We start from the raw sequence: 19,160 nt of genomic DNA, 5'->3' as shown, positions 1-19,160 counted from the left end.
TGGGATATCTGTGCTGCTCAGTGCTATAGTCCAGAGGTGTAAGTGCGAGGTCTGGGTGGGAGGGCTATGCTGCCTGGCAGTCAGCACCTCGCCTCGCCTGGCAGGGGACCACGAGAAGTCACTGCAGGTCCAGTTTGAGCCAGAGAATCCCCTCAGTCTGTAAAGCATCCGAAGATCTGGCACGTTCGCTGATGGTTAGCAGAGAGGAGAAGAAATGCCGAGGGGGCAGTTTAAATCAAATTGTACCGTAGGTTGACATTTTTGGCTGACTTAGTATATAGCCTAGGAACAGATTTTAGGCTAGTGCTTGCCTGCCTCTAGCTCTGAATTGGTATTTTGGTATTACTGGACATTTAAGAAAGTCCTGAGCTCTGAATGTGCTTTCAGCTACAATTATCATCAGCTTTTTTTCCCTTTCAAAAGCTGAGATTCAAGAAGTAAAGTACTGCAGGAAGATGAAGCATGGTGCCTGCACCTTCAGAATAAACCTGCACCTTGTGACGTGAGTTTTAAGCTCCCCAGGCAGCAGAGGGTGCAAGACTGCTTGTTTGGTTGGCTTTTGCTTTAAGTAGATGCTAACCTTAGAAGAAGTCACCATGCAGACCCACTGTAAGGCTCCAGGAATGTGTTTCTGTTCAGTGGAGCACTAAAGCATGAATGTAAGTCTGTTTGGAGTGGCTGAAGATAAGGAACACAAGCAGCACGCTCTGAACTACAGCTGCATGTGTCTCATGATATGTATCCAAACATTTGTAGGCATAATCTGAATACTTGAGGCTTCCAACTACCCCAAATCCATATGACTGTCTTTAAAATTAATAAACAGACTAGGTTTGGAAAAAGTTCTGCAAACTTTTCTTCCTCCACTGCCACCTCTTCTGTGAAAAGCAGCTGTGACAGTGGCATGGAGCACTGTGGCTCTCTATTCCTACAAGATGCAGCATGAGGCTGTACAGTACAGAGCACAGCGTCCTGCCGGCGCCCACATCTGCAGCCTCCAGCTCACGCAGGCAGAAATGACAAAACTCTGCCCACCAGGACAAAGCAGACCTACGGAAGGGCTGCTCCAAAACCTGCCTGTGCTTTCCAGTGGTGCCAGGAAGGATGTGCAGAATCAGGCCCTGCTCTGAGAGGTCACCTGTGTCCCCACAGAAAGGGGCATCACTTCCAAGGGTTAGTGTTATTTTGAGATACCTCTGCATTGCAGCTGCAAATCAGAGTGGCTGGGAGCAGCCTGCTGAAGGGGAAAGAGCTCATTAAGTATATACTGTCACTGCTTTATAAAAGAGTGTGGAGGCAAGGTAATTACTGTAATTATGTCAGATGCTTGCTGCAGAGTTGCCATTTGTGTTGAGAATTTCATCCTCTCCTTATGGCAGAAAGACTAAAAAAAACACACACATACCTGCCAACATATTCATGCCACAAGAACCTTACTCAGAAGCTGTTGTTTTGATCTTTCTCTTTACAGACTGTGGAGCAAGTTAAGTGTACCATCATCTTCGCAATGAAGAGGAGGTAGACAGGGCTTTTTGAGTAGTGTACTGCTTGCTTTGTGCCCATAGTGGAGGCAGGTTTTGGCTGCAAATGTGACCTGGCCAATGCTACCCTGTTGCAGTGAGAACATTTACACTCACAGCTTGCAAGAAGCTGATGAAAAGGGAACTTTGGTGGATGATGCTTGCTGGAGCAAGCCTGGTGAGGTGGTGGAGTCGCCATCTCTGGGGCTGTTCAAGGCAAGATTGGACATGGCACTTGGTGCCATGGTCTAGCCTTGAGCTCTGTGGTAAAGGGTTGGACTTGATGATCTGTGAGGTCTCTTCCAATCCTAATAATACTATGATACTGTGATACTGTGAAAGCCAGCGGTGGGCGCTAGGCATGAATTCCTACCAACCAGCAGCACTTGTTGAGGGATGCTGTTGTCATGGAACTTCCTATGCCTCAACTTCTACCTTTTGCTCCTTGTCCTGTCTCTGGGCATCACTGAGCTCCAGCCTCCTGGCACTCACCCTTTACATATATACAAACATTGCTGAGGTCACCCCCCCAGCCTCCCCCTCTCCAAGCTAAGGAGCCCCAGCTCCCTCAGTCTCCCCTCGTAAGCGAGATGTTCCATTCCCTTAGTCATCTTTGTGGCTCTGCACTGGACTCTCTCAAGCAGTTCTATGTCCTTCTTCAACTGAGGGGCCTAGAACTGAACACAATATTCCCGATGTGGCCTGACCAGGGCAGAGTAGAGGGGGGAGAAGAACCTCCCTCAACCTAACCACAGCCCTTCTAATGCACCCCAGAATGGCATTGGCCGCCTTGGCCACAAGATCACATTGCTGGCTCAGGGCCAACCTTCCATCCACCAGGACTCCCAGGTCCTTTTCCCCTTCACTGCTCTCAGGCCCCAACCTATACTGGGGTTGTTCTTTCCCAGACGCAAGGCTCTACACTTGCTCTTTCTGAATTAAGTTTCTCTCTGCCCAACTTTCCACTCTGTCTGAGTCTCGCTGAATGGCAGCACAGCTTTCTGGTGTGTCAGAAATTCCACCCAGCTTTGTGGCATCAGCAAACTTCCTGACAATGCACTCTGAGAGGAGTAAATTTTTCACAGGTTTCCTTTCATAATGAAATTAAAGCATCCAGGTTTGATTGGCATTGTCCCAGGGGCAGCATACCTTCAGGGAGTGCAAGGGAGCAAACCAGCCTGTGCCTAAACGTAGGAGTGAAACCTTTCTGCAGCCAGAAAGTGATGCTGCACCTGCAATCAGACCTCAGATACCAAATTGCCACCTGCTGATGGGAAGGTGACCTAGTAAGTAACCACCTAACAAACACACTTCTGCCAGGACGGTGCAAGGCATATAAACTGGCCAACGGTTCAGGTTTTGCATGTGGCAGTTTGCACAGAGCTTTGTCAGCTGCACCGATAGGAAGGGGGGACAAAGAATGAACCAATTACTGAGCACTCACGACTGATTTTCGAATAAACATTGGGGTTTTGTTCTAAAATAAAAGCCACTGTGAAAGAAATGTCTTTTTCTCTCTCTGGCAGAGTCGCAGATGTGTGGGGTCCTTTGCTTCCCCCTGCTGACACCCTGAAACGGCGCAGGGTGGGCTGTGGCTCCAGCCAGCTGTGGGAGTGGGGAAACTACTGAGGATGGGCTCTGCTGGCAGTCGCTCCCGCATCCCACAGCTCCCACGGTGCTGCCGCCGAGAGGTGTGCAAGCGGGCGGCCAGAAGCAAGAAAAGCAACGCAGCCACTCCTCAGCCTCACTGCCAACAGGCAGGGGCTTGGGGAGCCAAGAGTGACTTTGGGGTCCCACCAGAGAGGGCTCTTCCAGTCAGCTTTCACTGAAGGTCGGATTTGCGGTTCCTCTACCTGGTCTCCCACGTGCACAAGTGAACAGATTTGGCAGCCACAAGGCTCTCAGGTAAGAGGGATTTGCTGGGAAGTGATGATGTGCTGGGAAAAGAAGCCAGTGTGGGGCTTTGTGGTCTGTTTGGGAAGAACTGGCTGTGGAAGGGGACTTTGCTCTGGCTTTTTAGAAAACTAACAAGAGGCCTCTAGAGAAGAGCCCCTGGCCCAGAGGGGTTTGCTGGCCCCCGTGCACCCACCGAGCGCCCAGCAGCCAAGCAGGAGCTGGGGTCTGAAGAAGCACCAGTGACTCTGCCTGCTATCAGCAGGGCGTGGGGCGCCTGGAGCTGGGCGAGAGCAGAGGCCACTGTAAGCAGGCTGTAGGTCAAGTGTGGAGGTGGCCTCTGCTTTGGCTGACACACGGCAGCACCAGCAGCAAGCTGCCGTTCAGCTTTGCTGTGGGCCAGGCTTGCACCTCGCTCAGTGTTACCTGAACATTTATGGTGAGAACAACGACCAGAAAAGTATTTCTAAGCCAAAATTGACTGAAAAGAACCCCAAAAGAACCAGGATGGAGAGTCTGTGCTACACAGACTTAGCACTGCTGCTTTTCACAGGGACAAGCAGCTAAGTTACAGCAGAAGGCAGCAATGTGGGACACAGAATGAGTGCCAGGAGGGAAGCAGCCAGAACTCTGGAGCAGAGCTGAGCGCAGGCCACCAGCCGAGAGGGCACCGAACGGGGCAGTGCTGGACAGGGTGGGGGAGGTGCAGGGCCTCAGTGGCTCTATTCTGGCTGGGTTGCAACCTGCCATACCAAAAAAACCAGCTGTGTAGAGAGGCCCCAGCCTCCTGCCAAGGGGCTCGGAAACCTGTCCCGTTCTTGCTGGCCCTTTTAACACAAAAACAGGTCCTTCACGTCTGGCAAATGACCCGAGGGAAGGACCAAAGCGTGGAGCCTTTAGCATGTTTTTTTAAACCTGTGCCTGATTTTTCCATCTTGCATGTAATCTTCCCAACTCATAGGCAGAAATCTGGGGGAAGGCCCTGTGTGGCAGGACATTCACCCTGCCTTTGCATGCCACCACTCTTCATGCTGTGTTATGTGCAGTTTCCTTACAGTTTCAGTGATCATCTCCCTGTTTCAGTCGAGGAACAAAAGCATTAGCCTGCTGCCGAATGGCAATTTAGCACCCTCAGGCCGATACTCAGGATAATACTCACCTTTAACACACACACACACACACACACACACACACACACACACACACTCACAGAGCAGCTTCTGCACAACCACCCCAGGACTGGGGGAAATTTACGCAGCAAACCTGACTTCTCTGAGGGAGTTGTCAGCCTGATAGGAGTCAAAGCCAATGTCTCAGGAAGGACTGAAAGCCCTGCTTGGTGGTTGTGTGTTCTGTCCTTATGCAAACACATGTTGTGTGCAGCCAGCACAGATTTGCTTTCTTCATCTCACCTGTCAGAACTGCACCGAGCTTTGATTCACAGCCATTTCTGGTCTCCATCACTAGATGGTGACACGCTCCCAGATACCAGATCCTCCTTCAGTTTGTCTTTTTTCTTTAGTGTAAAATAACGGTAAATTTAGATGAATTGTGTGCTATACCCTCTGTTTATGGAAAGAAAGCATTCCCAGCCACACACAAGTCTGCTCAAGATAATTTGGTATCCAAACAGTTTGTGGCATTGGTTTTGCTAATGTGGTTTCTGTAAGACTTACTGCTATAGAGTTAATTCTAATCATGAACATGAATACAAAGACTAATACTACCAATCTCTATATAATTTAGGACCTATTTGTCAGCTGCCAACAGCATACTCAAAAGCCTGTTTGTGTACTCTCTAGTAACAAACCTGCACCAAAAGTGTTAAAGTTTAAAGTGAATGTGTTATTTGATTGTGGAAACTTCCAGTTTCTCTTCCTCCTCCCCATTTTCCCTGAGCACACATCAGTGCTCATTTCCTTCCTTGCAATATTTGTCAATAGTTGCAGCCAAAAGGCACAGTGTTTGTTCTTCTAGAGAAGGTCTGGTGCCTGGCACAAAGAGAATGTATGCCCCAGAGGTCAGACACTCACATGTAATCGCCATTCAAGTCCATTGTTCAGTACTGATGGAGATGTCTTCTGGGATTTGCAAGGCTTATTGCAGCAGTAACATCCATCAAGTGAGGCTTGTGGAGGATGAGTGCTGGAGAAGAAGAGCTACAGTGCATGAGACAATCGATGTAATGATGCACACTGTAAACCCAGACATAGGCAATGGTGGCTAGCTGCTACATGCAAATACCCTTGGATTACTGTCCATGGCAGTGTCTGTCCCTGCTACTTGCTTGGCTACTCACCAACGGGTAAACCCAGATCTGCCTCTATTACTGCCATCACTGCTGGGAAACAGAAACTTCAAAGCCAGCGTGCAGTAAGCAAACCCCATCCCATTCCTCATGGCAGCAGAGCATCCTGTGCTGGTGCCACTAATTGGTCTCTGGCCTTGTGGGAGAAAGCAGGCTCCCCAGGAGACAGCTCTGCTCAGCTACATCTGGTAGGGCTCAGAAAGGCTATGGAGGCAAGTTCTGCCACACACCAGCTGAGTGGTGCAAGTTTGTTTTCATCTTTGACATAGCTCCAGGGCCCTGTGGTCCCTTGTAGGCTCCAGGCCAGCTAGGATCAGCATTGTATGCCAAGAAATCCCACTAGAGTGGATTTCGTGTCAGCTTAGACCAGAACGAGGCTAAGCTTAAAATAATACTCTTTAATCACTAGGACATTTAGAGGCTAATTTGAGATAGGTGGAGGAAAGCAGCTCCCCACACTCTGGCCTCCTCCACACACACCCCTTCATCTTTCACTTGGTGGGGGTATGTGGGTGTGGTGAGTGAGCTTTGTACTCTCTCACTGATGCTACTTCAATGTCTGGTGCTGCCTGAAGCCCAGACCTTGGATTACCATCTGCTTGCTCATCCCTCACCCCACCTCATAAAAAGCTTCCTTTACAAAGAGCTACTTTCTAATTCATTTACTTTTTCATCAAAGGCATTTTGTTCTGGGCTCCCTGTGGTTCACAGTTTCTATTCTATATTGCTCTCCAGAATCCTCCTCAGTCTTAAACTATTTTCATTCTCTCTTCTCCCCATTTCATTAATTCATTTCTGCTCACCAAATTGTTACAGAGGTTTGTGTAGTGAAGCTGTGGCTGTCTCACTGGGTTTTCCCATAGTAGTTGCATGCATTTTGCCCTGCCCCAACACCACAGAATCATAGAATCACAGAACCTTAGAGCCGGGAAGGGACCTCCTACACCATCCAACCTCCCTGCCAAGGCAGGATCCTCTAGGGTAGCTTGCACAGGAATGCACCCAAGTGAGCTTTGAAAGTCTTCAGAGGAGACTCCACAGTCTCTCTGAGCAGCCTGCTCCAGTGCTCTGTCACCCTCACTGTAAAGCTTCTCCTCATGTTGAGGTGAGGCCTTCTATTTTCCAACTTGTAGACGTTGCTCCTTGTCTTATCAATTGAAGTCATGACAGAACCTTTCATAGTTTTCAGGAAGATAGCATTCTTCTCCTCCAGCTTTCCTGTGACCTCAAAACCCTATCAGCAGCAGCAGGCAAGCCCCAAGCTGCTGGAAGTCATGCCTGACTCTGGGCATCCCACAATGATGGGTGCTGTCTGGGCTTGTGGATGCCTTGGGCTTTCTGGGGGTAGTGAAAGCCTGCTCAAGTGCAAGGCTGACTTGAAGTCAAGACATTTAGCAAGTTAATGACACTTTCCTTAACCATATTCATTTCTCTATCCCCACAGACGTCTCAGAGGCTCTTCACAATGGCTGCTGGCCTGGAGAAAGCCTGCCACCGCTGCATATCTAAAATTGCCAGCAACGGTAAGGCACTTCTGGTAGCAATCTCCCCCTCCATTTCAGCAGCCCTGTCGTTAGGCCAGGCACATAGAGGAAATAAGACGATATCAACTTGCACTGAATCTTCCTCTCTTCTGTGGCATTTCCCTTCCTAGGCCATTTTGGGCACTGATGGCATGAGCAGCAGTAACTTTGTCCCAATGGCACCTGCCTGCTGCAGTATTTGGACTATAGCAGAGCAGTGCAGAATTTCAAACAAACACAAACGCTGCCAAGTGCCTAAACGTGGGCTGCAGCAGACAACCTCAGCAACAGAATTGTTCGTCTCTGGTTTCAAGTGGTACATTGTATGTAGTCCAGCAGAAGTATCTGCAGGGCAAGACCACCTGGTAAAGAGAAAATGGCACAGCCAGCCTGGAAGCAAACTCCCCCAGGAGAAATTCCTGAAAAGCAAAAGCTGATCTAGCCCAATGATGAGGTCTCGTTTCTTGCAGCAGGGCTGCAGTCTTTGTGTCGTCCCCCCACAAGCTGAGCTGGGCCAGGGGAGTTAGGCCAGCCAGAAACTGTTCACATCACAATAAAGACAGTTTATTTAGCTAGCAGTGAAATCTGAGTGGAATTGCATTAAAGCTGCTATTTGCTTAGCAAACAGATACGGCTCATCAGTTGCCGTGGATTAGCTGATGCAACGTTACTTGTTACTGCACAGTCACCTGGCAGTGCCTCTAAAACTGATGCAGGCTCAGGCACCAGCCAGACGTAGCAGCAAAAAAGCACTTTGAGTCCGTCATTGCCATCCCACTGATACAATGTATGATAACTCTGAGCTCTGGAGTGTGACAAAAACCATTTGCTGGTCCCACCATCTCAAGTGCTGCACCACAAACATGATATTCCCAAGCCACTGAGTGCACTGCATTTCATGTTACACAACTTTATGGATAAACAGCATCTGTAAAGCTGGTCTCTAAACTTCAACCAGCACAAATAACACTGTCTTTCTTTTCTGATTCACAGCATGCTTCATATTTGGGCTTCTTGCTTTCCTTGCCTTACCACTGTCCATGACTTTTATAGGTAAGTTGACTACTAATGACATTTAAAAATAGGAACTTCCCAACACTATGTGGCAGGTTACACATCTGGTGGGAGAAAGGAGTTGGAAAATTTAGTTTCCAGGCACTAGACCTTTGTGGGACTTAAGCTTCAGGCACAGTCCCAGCCCACACTGCATGGCAGAGAGGAAGCAGTGCGTGAATTCGGTTTGCCTTAAATGCCCCTCCAGTGTGCCTTACCTCAATGCCGGGCTCCATCTGTGGGAGGAAGCTCAGGATCTGACACATGAGAAGACTTCATTAATCTGGATCCCTCTGCATTAACTGCACTGCAAAAATCTTAGCAGTGTAGTGCTGGAAGGGATGATGTAGGTTGCTGTTTCTCCACGATTTTGAAAGTTTTTGGCTGATCTGTCTCTGTATAACCCCTCAAAGGCTGGATTTGTGAGTAGCATTTCAAGATCAAATATTTAAGAAAGGAAAGAAAAAATCCTTTGAGCTGCAGAATTTTATACATTTAAAAACTGCATAAGGCTCTTTTTTTCCCACAAGCATCACCTTTCCCTTACCATTAACATGCTTTTTTTTTTTTTTATGAGTATTTTTTAGCACTTCACTGCTCCCTTTGAGCCTTGCAGCCCTCACTTGAGAAACATCAGTAGCGACACCAGCCCACCCCCACTTTCAGACAGGCTTGACGCTCGCGGCGTCCCTGACAGATGTCTGACTTGCCCTTGCTCAAGGAAATTCCACAGCTTCCCAAGGAGCCCATTTCAGCATTTTATTGCTCTCACAGAGAAAATATTTTCCCCCATATCCAACCTAAATCTTCTCTCTGGCAAATTGAACAGATTCCTGCCTGTGCTACCCACTGTGGTCACAAAGACACATCGGTTACCACTCTGCTCAAGAGCACCTTTGAACTGCATGAAGGATGCTGTCATAGCACCACTTTCCTTTCTTTTTTTTTCCTTTTACCCCAGAGGTTGAAAAAAAGAAAATTCCCTCCTGACCTCACAGGTCAGTGTTTCTGTAGCTTTTATAACGCGTTTTTGCCTCCCTCCTTGGCACCCAGCCCATGTAACTACTTTTCCCCCTCATTAAAAAAAAAAAAAAAAAAAAAAGAAAAAAAAAAAGATGGAACTTCAGCTGAGACTTGAGGAATGATTAGAGCAGAACAATCATGCAGGATTCCTGTAAACACACTTCAGAATGAAAGATGCTCTCTCTGCATCACTTCATTTGCCTCGGTCTAAGTCACGCTGCATTTTAGAGCCCAGATGTTCTGGGGCAATGTGGCTCCTTTTCAGACATGTCTCCTTTTTGCTATTCACACTGAGGTTTTCCTTCCTATCTGCGGTGTTCAGATTTATCAGCTGTCGTCTTGTGGATTTTTGGGTGTCTTTTACCAGTGTAGCCAGATCATTTTGAATTTTAAGCCATGTCCTCAACAGCCCCTACAATCACTTAAGATGGGTGTCCTTGAGAAGTTGCTTACCTTAAGATGGTGCACATGAATTCTGCACGCAGATGACACGGGAAAGATGCACCCCACACAGATTTGGAGGGCATGCAGCTGTAACCCCCCTAAGTGCTTTGTGTTGCCCTTCCAGCAGTTAAGAGAAATGGGCCCTTCTGATAGCTTGGAGACATCTCTTAGATGTCTGCACTGGGACGAGATGACTTCTAAGGGCATTGAGACACCCAGCCTGTTGGCACATACAGCTGGCCAAACCCACCAAAAAAGGGTTCAGCTAAAGGTTGGTGATGTTTCCTTTATCTGGGGCCTTCCCTGTGCCAATGACAACTGTGGTGGGATTCTGATTAGGATGTTCTAATTAGGAATTAGGGAGTTCTAATGAGGGATTATGGGACAATTACGAAGTAGGGAAATAGACTGAACTGTTACATCTCCACACTTAGGTGCTTATGCTTATCCACAACTTAAAATTGCTATTTATCCCTTAAGAGGATTTTGGCTTTAGCTTTTCCCCAGGCTGAATAAGCCTGAGCTGTGGAATAGGGCTGGGAAGGTATGATTCCAAGTGTGGTACAGCTTGCATGCATATTGACGGCCAGCCTTCTGGAAAGGAATCCAGGGCTGGAATCTGACCACTTATTAATATAATTTCCTAAGAATATTACATAATATCTTTAGGATCAGTGAGAGATGGAAAGTGTACGGTAAGGTATCAGCCTGGAGCTCCAGCTATCTCCTGCCTCAGTTGTAGAGCCCTTTTTCCCCAGAACTTAGTGAAATGAAGAGACAATGTCACTGCAATACAGTGTTGTCAGAGGATATTGCTTTCCTGCAGCTACATATCTGCAAAGGCATTTCTAGGAAAATGAAATGTCATGGAAAATGCAGATGATTTTTATCCGAGCAATATCCTCTGATTTTCTGATAATACTCTGTTACTGTGACCTCAGAAGAGAACTTGCTGCTGTGGCCTCCAGCCATTTCAGCATTTGCTTTCTGCAGAGGAAAAGAAATTACCTATAATAACATTGGCTGAAACTCAGAGATGAACAACTGGTAGCCCCAGTAATAATTATACACTCATGTTATACACCTCTGAAATTTAGTAGTACTGTAAAGCACAAAAGTCAAGACACAGGAAAAGGACTTAGCAATCTTTCCAAGGTCTAAAATTGTGACATCCTTTAAGCCACAGATATTTTAGTCAGAATCCTGACCTCTCCTGGTAGAGATAATAATTTTTTTCGATTTTGCTAAACACTTCAAAACCAGATAGCTATGGAAGGACCTCATAGACTTTTTTGGTGTCCTTTTCTTTTTTATACACATGTATTTATTTATTCAAGCTCTGGGATAGTGAAGGATTGCTCCCAATAACACATTCTTGTATGTTGTCCAGACTACCTTCATACACAGCATTCCCCAGGGGTAGTAAAATCACATTTGAAAGCTGATGACATCGGTTTTCTCAGCAGGCAGTCTAAACCTTCCTCCCCTTCAGATTTAACCCAGTACTACTCCTCATGCTTACATCTGCACCAAACAATTCCTGAACTCTCAAGCGCTCCTGACGGCTGTCTGAAGCCTGTTCTCGTGCTCCCGGGTCTTTACCCGTGCGAGCCAGCCTCGTTCTTTAGCAGTTGTCAGTGCGATCTTTCCTTGCCTTTCGTTCCGTCAGCCACTCACTCCCGGTGCATCTCCTCTCATTTGCTGATCAAGGCCAGACTGAGGCCTGCGCAAGTGCTGGCAGCTGCAGTCATCTACTAGGAACAATTGCAAATGGCCCAGCATATTATGCCCCCTGCCTCCTATTAGGAGAAAGAGGTGAAAAGTGGGCACCAGACACCAGATAACCCATGCTACACATCAGCCTTCCTTTCTTATGGGCTGCACTTCAGCCATTTCCAGCTACCTGGAAGAAAGAAAGCAGGTAAAATGGCAGAGATGCTCTACTGGCTCTCACTCATCCGACCCTTCACCTCGTGGATGATCACGAGTTGTAAGAGCACCTGCTTGGCGGTGGTGCATTGCAGGCCATGACACAACACTGCCCTAAAGAAAACCTTACATCCTGATGGCTCCAGAGCACTCTTTGCACTTGACCAGGCTTTGTGTCCTAAATCCTACTGCAGTGGTGTTCTGTGGTAGCCAGTAGCTACAATGCAGAAGTACCTCTGCTTTCCCAAGCCTCCTACCTCTTGGGTTTGGGTTTTTGCTCTGTTTTTTTTTTTCCTTTGGACACTGTGCAAAGCTGTTGGATATCCTTGTTGTACCAGAGCTTGCAGAGCTTGCTTGTTTATTCATCTGGACTCATGTGCTGGTTTGTGTCAGAGCCAAGTTCAACTGCTCTTCACTCTAAAACACAGAGAGCTCTGGCTTGCAGGCCTCAAATCAAAATCTCAGTAACACACTGGAAATAGCAGTTACCTAGGTTTCTGAACAATATATCCCCTAAGATCCCTGGCCAGCTGCTTTTGTGGCAGGCTATTACAGGGCCAAGGACTCTGGAAACCCTTGCAGCTGCTTTCTGAAAACTATATAATTTGTGATGACTTCCCTAATGCCCCCCGCTGTAAAGCTGGGAGTTTGAGCAAGTCCTGGTGTTACACAGTGGCAAAACAGACAAAAAGGGGAAGAGTCCCAGTCCATCTAAGTCCAGCCTTTTTCAACTATGAGAAGGCTGCTAACAAATGCTTAGTGCAGAAAAGTCAACTGGACTCCACGGGCCTTACAGGCAGCAGGTCACAAAACCCTCCCCTGTGTCCTGTGGCTTAGGTAAGATCTGCAGCAAGCAACCACAACCCAGAACACCTGCATTACACTATGCAAAGAGTGCAGAAGAGGTCTGGCACACCAGCAGTGTTCTAGACCAGTAATGGCAGTGGATTTCATGGAAAAACTTGCACCTAAAGTAAATCACAGTTACCAAATGTCACAGGACCTTCACCTCTACTGGTATTTCTCTCCTGACCCTTCCTGACATTCCATCTGAGAGGCATTCAGCACTGCTATGACCATCACATTGTTTTCAGTATTCTGCATCTTGATAACTCAAATTGTTTAGAGAAAAGTTGAAGATTCCCCTTGAAAAACAACTTGTTAAGAAGAAAGCAGAAAATTCCTTCTGTCCTCTGCAACTTATAAGTAGAAGCCCTGAAACACTGAATCAATAACAACAAAACTACAGTGTAATAAGACAGTTTAAAATTGCCTAAAGATGCCACTGAGTAAGAGACTTGGGCAGGAGAGTCATGTCAGCTAACTTTCGGTACCTACAGCTGGTCGCCTGGACTGATTGCATAGTTGTGGAGAGAAGAGGCACTTTCAGGACCCGACTCATCTGGCCTATTTTACATGCATACCTTAGGGTGAGACCAATTGAATTTTAAAGGTGTCTATTTCTCCCTATTGACTACAAAGAGAGTCTAGGAAACTAGTTCAGATATGGATGTCTGCACTGGTGACATATTTGGACAGATGAGTCTCACTGCCACAGCCCTGCGTCACAAGCTTCGGTGTCTTACTGCCAGCAACATCCTTACACCACCATACACTCCCTTCCCTAAAACTTACACATCTTTCTCTTTCTAGCAGTAGATCTGAGAGTTGCCAAGATCCTGGCTCCATAACAACCAATGCTTTTAGCCTTCAGCAAGCAATCCAAATAGCCTGGAAACTTGAGCTTCTGTGGTTCCCTATCAGCTGCCTGGAAAGCTAAAATGGTTCCAGGAGCTCCCACCAAACATTTGCTCTCTATATTGAAACCATCTGACTCAAGAATATGCCACAGTCATGGAAGCTAATAAACAGGGAAAGCCTTGGAGAAGATTATCAGAATTCTTTTCCCAAAAAGCTTTGATTTTCACTGAATTTTCTACTGCTGATGAAAAATTCCTGTGCAGCTCAGCCAGCCATACAAAGATGCAGCAGCTGAAGCTAATAACCTGTGTATGTGGCTCAAATCAGCAATGCTAGGACAGTAATGCTGTTACTCCCTTTCTCTCTTCCTTCTTCTGCTTTTTGCTTGTTCATCATCTTTACTCCTGCAGTGGGAAATGCAACCCCCTTTTAACTGAGTCCCCTCGTCAGCAGATGCTGGGCCTGAGCACTGCACTTCTCTTGCAGTGTCTTTGGTTTTCACGTACAGCTTGTCGCACCGTTTGATCACTTGAGATAACAAACATCAATTTTTGCTGTTCAGGAATGAAGTTTTTGGAAGACTGCCCAGTTCAGCCACTAATTCCATTATATCTGTTGGTGGGAGGCGTGATTGGCAGCTTAAAGGTAATGTGCCTTCTGTGTGTGAAAAATGATTTGTGTGACTAGACTTGGACTTGCCAGTTAAGACGTAATGACGGCTCCAGACAGCTACGTGCATGCAGTAGTGCAGAGAGCTGTGGGGACTGAACTGCGCTTGTTCCATCACTTAAGGCACTCTTAGAATCATAGAATCATAGAATCAACCAGGTTGGAAGAGACCTCCAAAGCTCATCCAGTCCAACCTAGCACCCAGCCCTATCCAATCAACCAGACCATGGCACTAAGTGCCTCATCCAGTCTTTTCTTGAAGACCCCCAGGGACGGTGCCTCCACCACCTCCCTGGGCAGCCCATTCCAATGCCAATCACTCTCTCTGTGAAGAACTTCTTCCTAATATCCAGCCTATACCTACCCTGGCACAACTTGAGACTGTGTCCCCTTGTTCTATTGCTGATTGCCTGGCAGAAGAGGCCACCCCCCCACCTGGCTACAATGTCCCTTCAGGTAGTTGTAGATAGTAATAAGATCACCCCTGAGCCTCCTCTTCTCCAGGCTAAACAGGCCCAGCTCCCTCAGCCTCTCCTCATAGGGTTTGTGCTCCAGGCCCCTCACCAGCTTTGTTGCCCTTCTCTGGACATGTTCCAGCACTCAACATCTTTCTTGAATTGAGGGGCCTAGAACTGGACACAGCACTCAAGGTGTGGCCTGAGCAGTGCTGAGCACAGGGGCAGAATAACCTCCCTTGCCCGGCTGGCCACACTGCTCCCAATGCAGGCCAGGATGCCATTGGCTCTCTTGGCCACCTGAGGGCAGCATTCAGCATTGTCCCACACAGCTGAACCGTTCTTTGCTGTCACCGGAAGGAAAACGGGCAGAGCTGAAGGAAAGCTTCAGAACCGCACCTCTGGGGCACAGAGGGCTAAGAGCAGCAAGTGCCGCTCCTGCAGGGGAAGTCTCTACTGTAGCTTCGGCCGTCCTGCGCGGCTAACGGGCAGCAGCAACCTGGCACCCAGCCTGCCTTCCCAGGAGCCTGGCGCTGGCAAAGCAGACCTGGCGGGTCGTGGCCCGATGTTTCGGTACAGGCAGCTTGGCCCTCGAAAGGCAACGTGCTGGTCTCTGCCGTGACAGCACTGCACACTGGAACCAGCCAATGCTGCAGGCAGGACCTAGCTGTATTCCCCTTTGTTCCTGGCCCCTCGTCTTTGCCAGGATAAAAAGGAGGAGGGAGGAATACTCCTCTCAGGTCTCTGCATTCCCTGCGCTCCGTCACAGTTGTAAGCAGACTGTATCACTGGGATGTGAATCACCCCCCTGAGGACCTTAGGGCAGTGAGTAAGTAACTGGAGGAGAGAAGAAAGTGCTTAATCTGCTGGTTCTGACCAAAGGCAAGAATAGAGCCACCTAAGAAAACTGTACTTAATTGAAGAAAACTTGACAGAATCGTTCCAAGTATCTGAAACACTTTATCTGGGCTTTAGGCCAAAGTCTAGACCCTCCATATTTTAATTTAAGATGATTCACCTAAATAGCCATGGAAAGTAGAGGTAGAAGAGAAAAATACACCCACTGCAAGGCAGGAACTACTCAAGTCCTTTAGCAGTCACTCTAATCTGTTCTTAAAAGTCTCCAGCGTGGGAGCTGCTGCCATCTCCCTGTACAATCTGTTCTCATGCCTTTCCATTGGCAAGTTTTCTCCAATATTTAGCCTAAATCTCCCTGGTGAATAAACTGTAGGGGGAAATCACATTGTTTTCCAGCATCTGAGAATCTGCCTCATTTGTGGCTCCTCAGTTTTGTCTTATGTGATTTTCCCACATTCACTTCCAATTTGTCCTGAAGGCTGGCAGTGACTAGAAGGTGTACAGGCTGGAAGTGACCAGAAGGTGTACAGGCTGGCAGTGACCAGAAGTTGTTCAGGCTGGCAGTGACTAGAAGGTGTTCAGACTTTCCACAGCCAATTTACTCATTCCCTTTTTCCCCGCAATGTCTCCAGGTGACTCTCCTGCTCTATGACTCAACCAGGATGAGGCAGCTGCTTTCCAAGTCTGTTGTGATTGACGATGATGATGACGACGAATATCCCTGGAGGCAGAATGCTCACAAGTACTACATCCATCTAACCCTCAGCCTTTTCCTCTTTCTGTGGTTCATTCTTGGGAACTACTGGGTTTTTTCTGTGTACCTGCCAAATTTTATCCCACCTTTCCATCAGCCTCAGGATTACTGCGACAAAACCCTGTACATTTTTGCTGTTGGTGTGCTCATTATTAGCCATACTGTTCTCTTTCTCCTTGTCTTTTGTAGCTGCTGCATATACTGTTTTTCCAGGCAAAGGTACTCTTCTGAGGAAGACTAAATGCCACATAAGTAAAGCCCCAGATGTTTGGGAAAGAGTGTACACCAATGAACAGGCAATAGGTCACCCCTGTGTACATCTTTATTGCACTCCATCTGTGTATGATAGCAGTCAGCTGCAAGAGGAAATTGTAAAGTGCAGTGGCATCTGGAAACAGCTAAGCTGGAACACAGCACAGTCAATGTAAAATTGATGCTGCAGATACCAGCCTGCATTCCTGCTAACTTCCACATGCCCTTTTTAACTCTTGGATAGTCTTTATGGAATAAGCTTTTGCAGAGGGCAAGCCCCTCTAAACCCAGGTCCCCTTATGTTGTTTCAGCATAGAACATCTTTGCCTATAAAAATAGCCCTGTTGTCCTCTTCCCTGGGATCTGAAGGACTCCACAACCTTGCTGAGGTATATCACTGTCTCTGTTACAGATCACAGAATCACAGAAACATTTCAGTTGGAAAAGACCACCAGGATCATCAGGTCCAAACGTTATCCTAGCTGCTGTAATATATCCTCAAGCACCACATCCAAACAGCTTTTTAACAGATCCAGGGTTGGTGACTCAACCACCTCCCTGGGTAGCTCATTCCAATGCCTGACCACTCTTGCTGGGAAAAATATGTTTCCTAATGTCCAGTCTAAACCTACCCAGTCATAGCTTGAGGCCATTCCCTCTTGTTTTATCACTAATTACCTGTGAGAAGAGACCAGCAGCAGCCTCTCCACAATCTCCTTTCAAGTAGCTGTAGACAGCAATGAGATGTCCCCCTGTTCTCTTGTTTTTCCTAATCATCTCATGATCACTGAGCCCCAGATGGTTATCAGCCTTTACTTCCCCCACGGGTTCTTCTCTTCACAAGGGAACCTTCATGAGGGAGTTGAGACAAAAAGGTAAAGGGCTGTATTCAGACCACCTTGCACACCTCATGGACTCTGGCAGTAACTTAGATGTTCACTACAGATCTATTCAGAGTGCTTAGACCAGCCAGTAAGCAGTCAGAGAGCAATATAAGCACATACAAAAAGCAGTCTGAATATGGCCTTCAGGTCTCTTTTGAACTTGGATTAGAAAGCATCTCTATCTAACTTTGGTGCTAAAGCATATTTCCTGTACGCACCTCCAACACATCCAGAGCCAAGCCAACATGCACGTCTGCAGCAGAACAAGAAACCGAGTCACTGAGTGTGAGACAGAATCATAGAGAGGTTTGGACTGGAAGGAACTTCAAAAGGTCATCTAGTCCAAACGCCCCTGCAGTGAGCAAGGACATCCTCAACCAGATCAGCTTGTCTAACCTGACCCCCACTGTTTCCAGGGATGGGGCATCTACCACCTCTCTAGGCAACCCGTGACAGTGTTTTACCACCCCCATTGTGAAAAATGTATTCCTTTTATCTATTCTAAATCTCTCCTTTTAGTTTAAAACCATTACCCCTTTGTCCCATTGTAAAAAACACTGTCCCCAACTTTCTCACAGGCCCCTTTATGTACTGAAAGGCTGTGATTAGCTCTCCCCGGAGCCTTCTCCAGTCTGAACAACCCCAACTCTCTCAGCCCTTTTTCACAGAAGTATCACCATCCCTCTGTGTTTGTGGCCCTCCTCTGAACCTGCTCCAACACGTTCAAGTCCTTCTTGTGCTGAGGACTCCATAGCTGGACACAATACTCCAGGTGGGGTCTCACCAGTTCTGAACAGAGCAGCAGAATCACCTCCCTCCACCTGCTGGCCCACTTCTCATGCAGCTCAGGATACAACTGGCTTTCTGGACTGTGAGTGCATGTTGTCAGCTCCTGTTCATCTTTTTATCAACCAGTACCCTCCGCTGCTTCTCCGCATGGCTGCAACTAAGGTTCAAGCGTTCCTCAGTCTGGGAAGACTCCTTCCATTTTCTGCACAGCAGTAATTTGTCAGTACCACACCAGCACAAAGACAGCTGTCATGCCATTGCAACCAAATTAAAAGAAAAATGGATGAGGCTATGTTAGTATTTTAAACATATACCACAGTAATAAGATATGGGTGGGAATGTGAGAAATTCAGGTGGCTGCATTCACAGCAGTAGTTCTCTGTGGTGTGAGTGTGAGCGTGCACTTGATTTGTTCACCTTGGTGCTGTACACATGGACATCTGTAATTAAATGGACAGTGCTAACACCTTTTAGTCAACAGCAGTGACTTTTGTCAGGTGACAAAAGCAACAGCATACACAGAGACAGCTGTTTTGTGACAGGTAATGGAATGATCTCGTAACTGGACCTGGTAGATTGTTTCTTCATGTGCTGATGAATGCAGTGCAAAGATGCTCCTTCTGCTTTTGCCTCTATGCATTTCTGTTAGTTGAAGGGGCTCCCCTCTGTGTAAGCATGAGCAAGAGGGTGTGTTTTCTAGGCACTTTTTCTCTTAAAACCCAGGCAGTTGGAACCTACATTTTTAGAGAAAGCTAAATAATGCCTGTGAGAGGCTGAGATCCATGAAACGACCCTCAACAATATGCCACAGCTGAGCAGGCTCTGCTCAACCATCCTTCCTGGGACTTAGGCTGAACACAGAGTAACATCTGCAGCAACCACCTTCAACCACAAATATTTATCTCAGAGGCTACTGCACTGACAATTAAGGGTACATTTGGACTGTAAGAATTTTAATTCAAGCTCTGTTTTTAAGAACTGTTTATTTCCAGAAAACTAAAGAAGGCAGGACAAAGAGTAACATAATCTGACAAGAGGGCAGCATCAGTGTAACATTCCCCTGTCTCTGAATGGAAGAAAATATCATTGTCAAAATCTGGTGGTT

The 19,160-nt window shown here is 47.1% G+C and overlaps 1 protein-coding gene across 1 annotated transcript; it reads left to right on the top strand.

Annotated features, from left to right (window-relative positions):
• The first annotated feature begins 3,046 nt into the window (after positions 1 to 3,046).
• Positions 3,047 to 19,150, top strand: TMEM272 (transmembrane protein 272). Its single transcript, XM_064176411.1, has 5 exons — positions 3,047 to 3,425; positions 7,166 to 7,244; positions 8,238 to 8,297; positions 13,957 to 14,039; positions 16,009 to 19,150. The coding sequence occupies exons 2-5, from the start codon at positions 7,187 to 7,189 to the stop codon at positions 16,369 to 16,371; spliced, it is 564 nt and encodes a 187-aa protein (XP_064032481.1). The 5' UTR covers positions 3,047 to 3,425; positions 7,166 to 7,186; the 3' UTR covers positions 16,372 to 19,150.
• The last annotated feature ends 10 nt before the right edge of the window (positions 19,151 to 19,160 follow it).

The sequence above is a fragment of the Pogoniulus pusillus genome, chromosome 3, assembly GCF_015220805.1.
Source record: "Pogoniulus pusillus isolate bPogPus1 chromosome 3, bPogPus1.pri, whole genome shotgun sequence".
Taxonomy (NCBI): domain Eukaryota; kingdom Metazoa; phylum Chordata; class Aves; order Piciformes; family Lybiidae; genus Pogoniulus; species Pogoniulus pusillus.
This window is presented reverse-complemented; position numbering and strand designations above follow the sequence as displayed.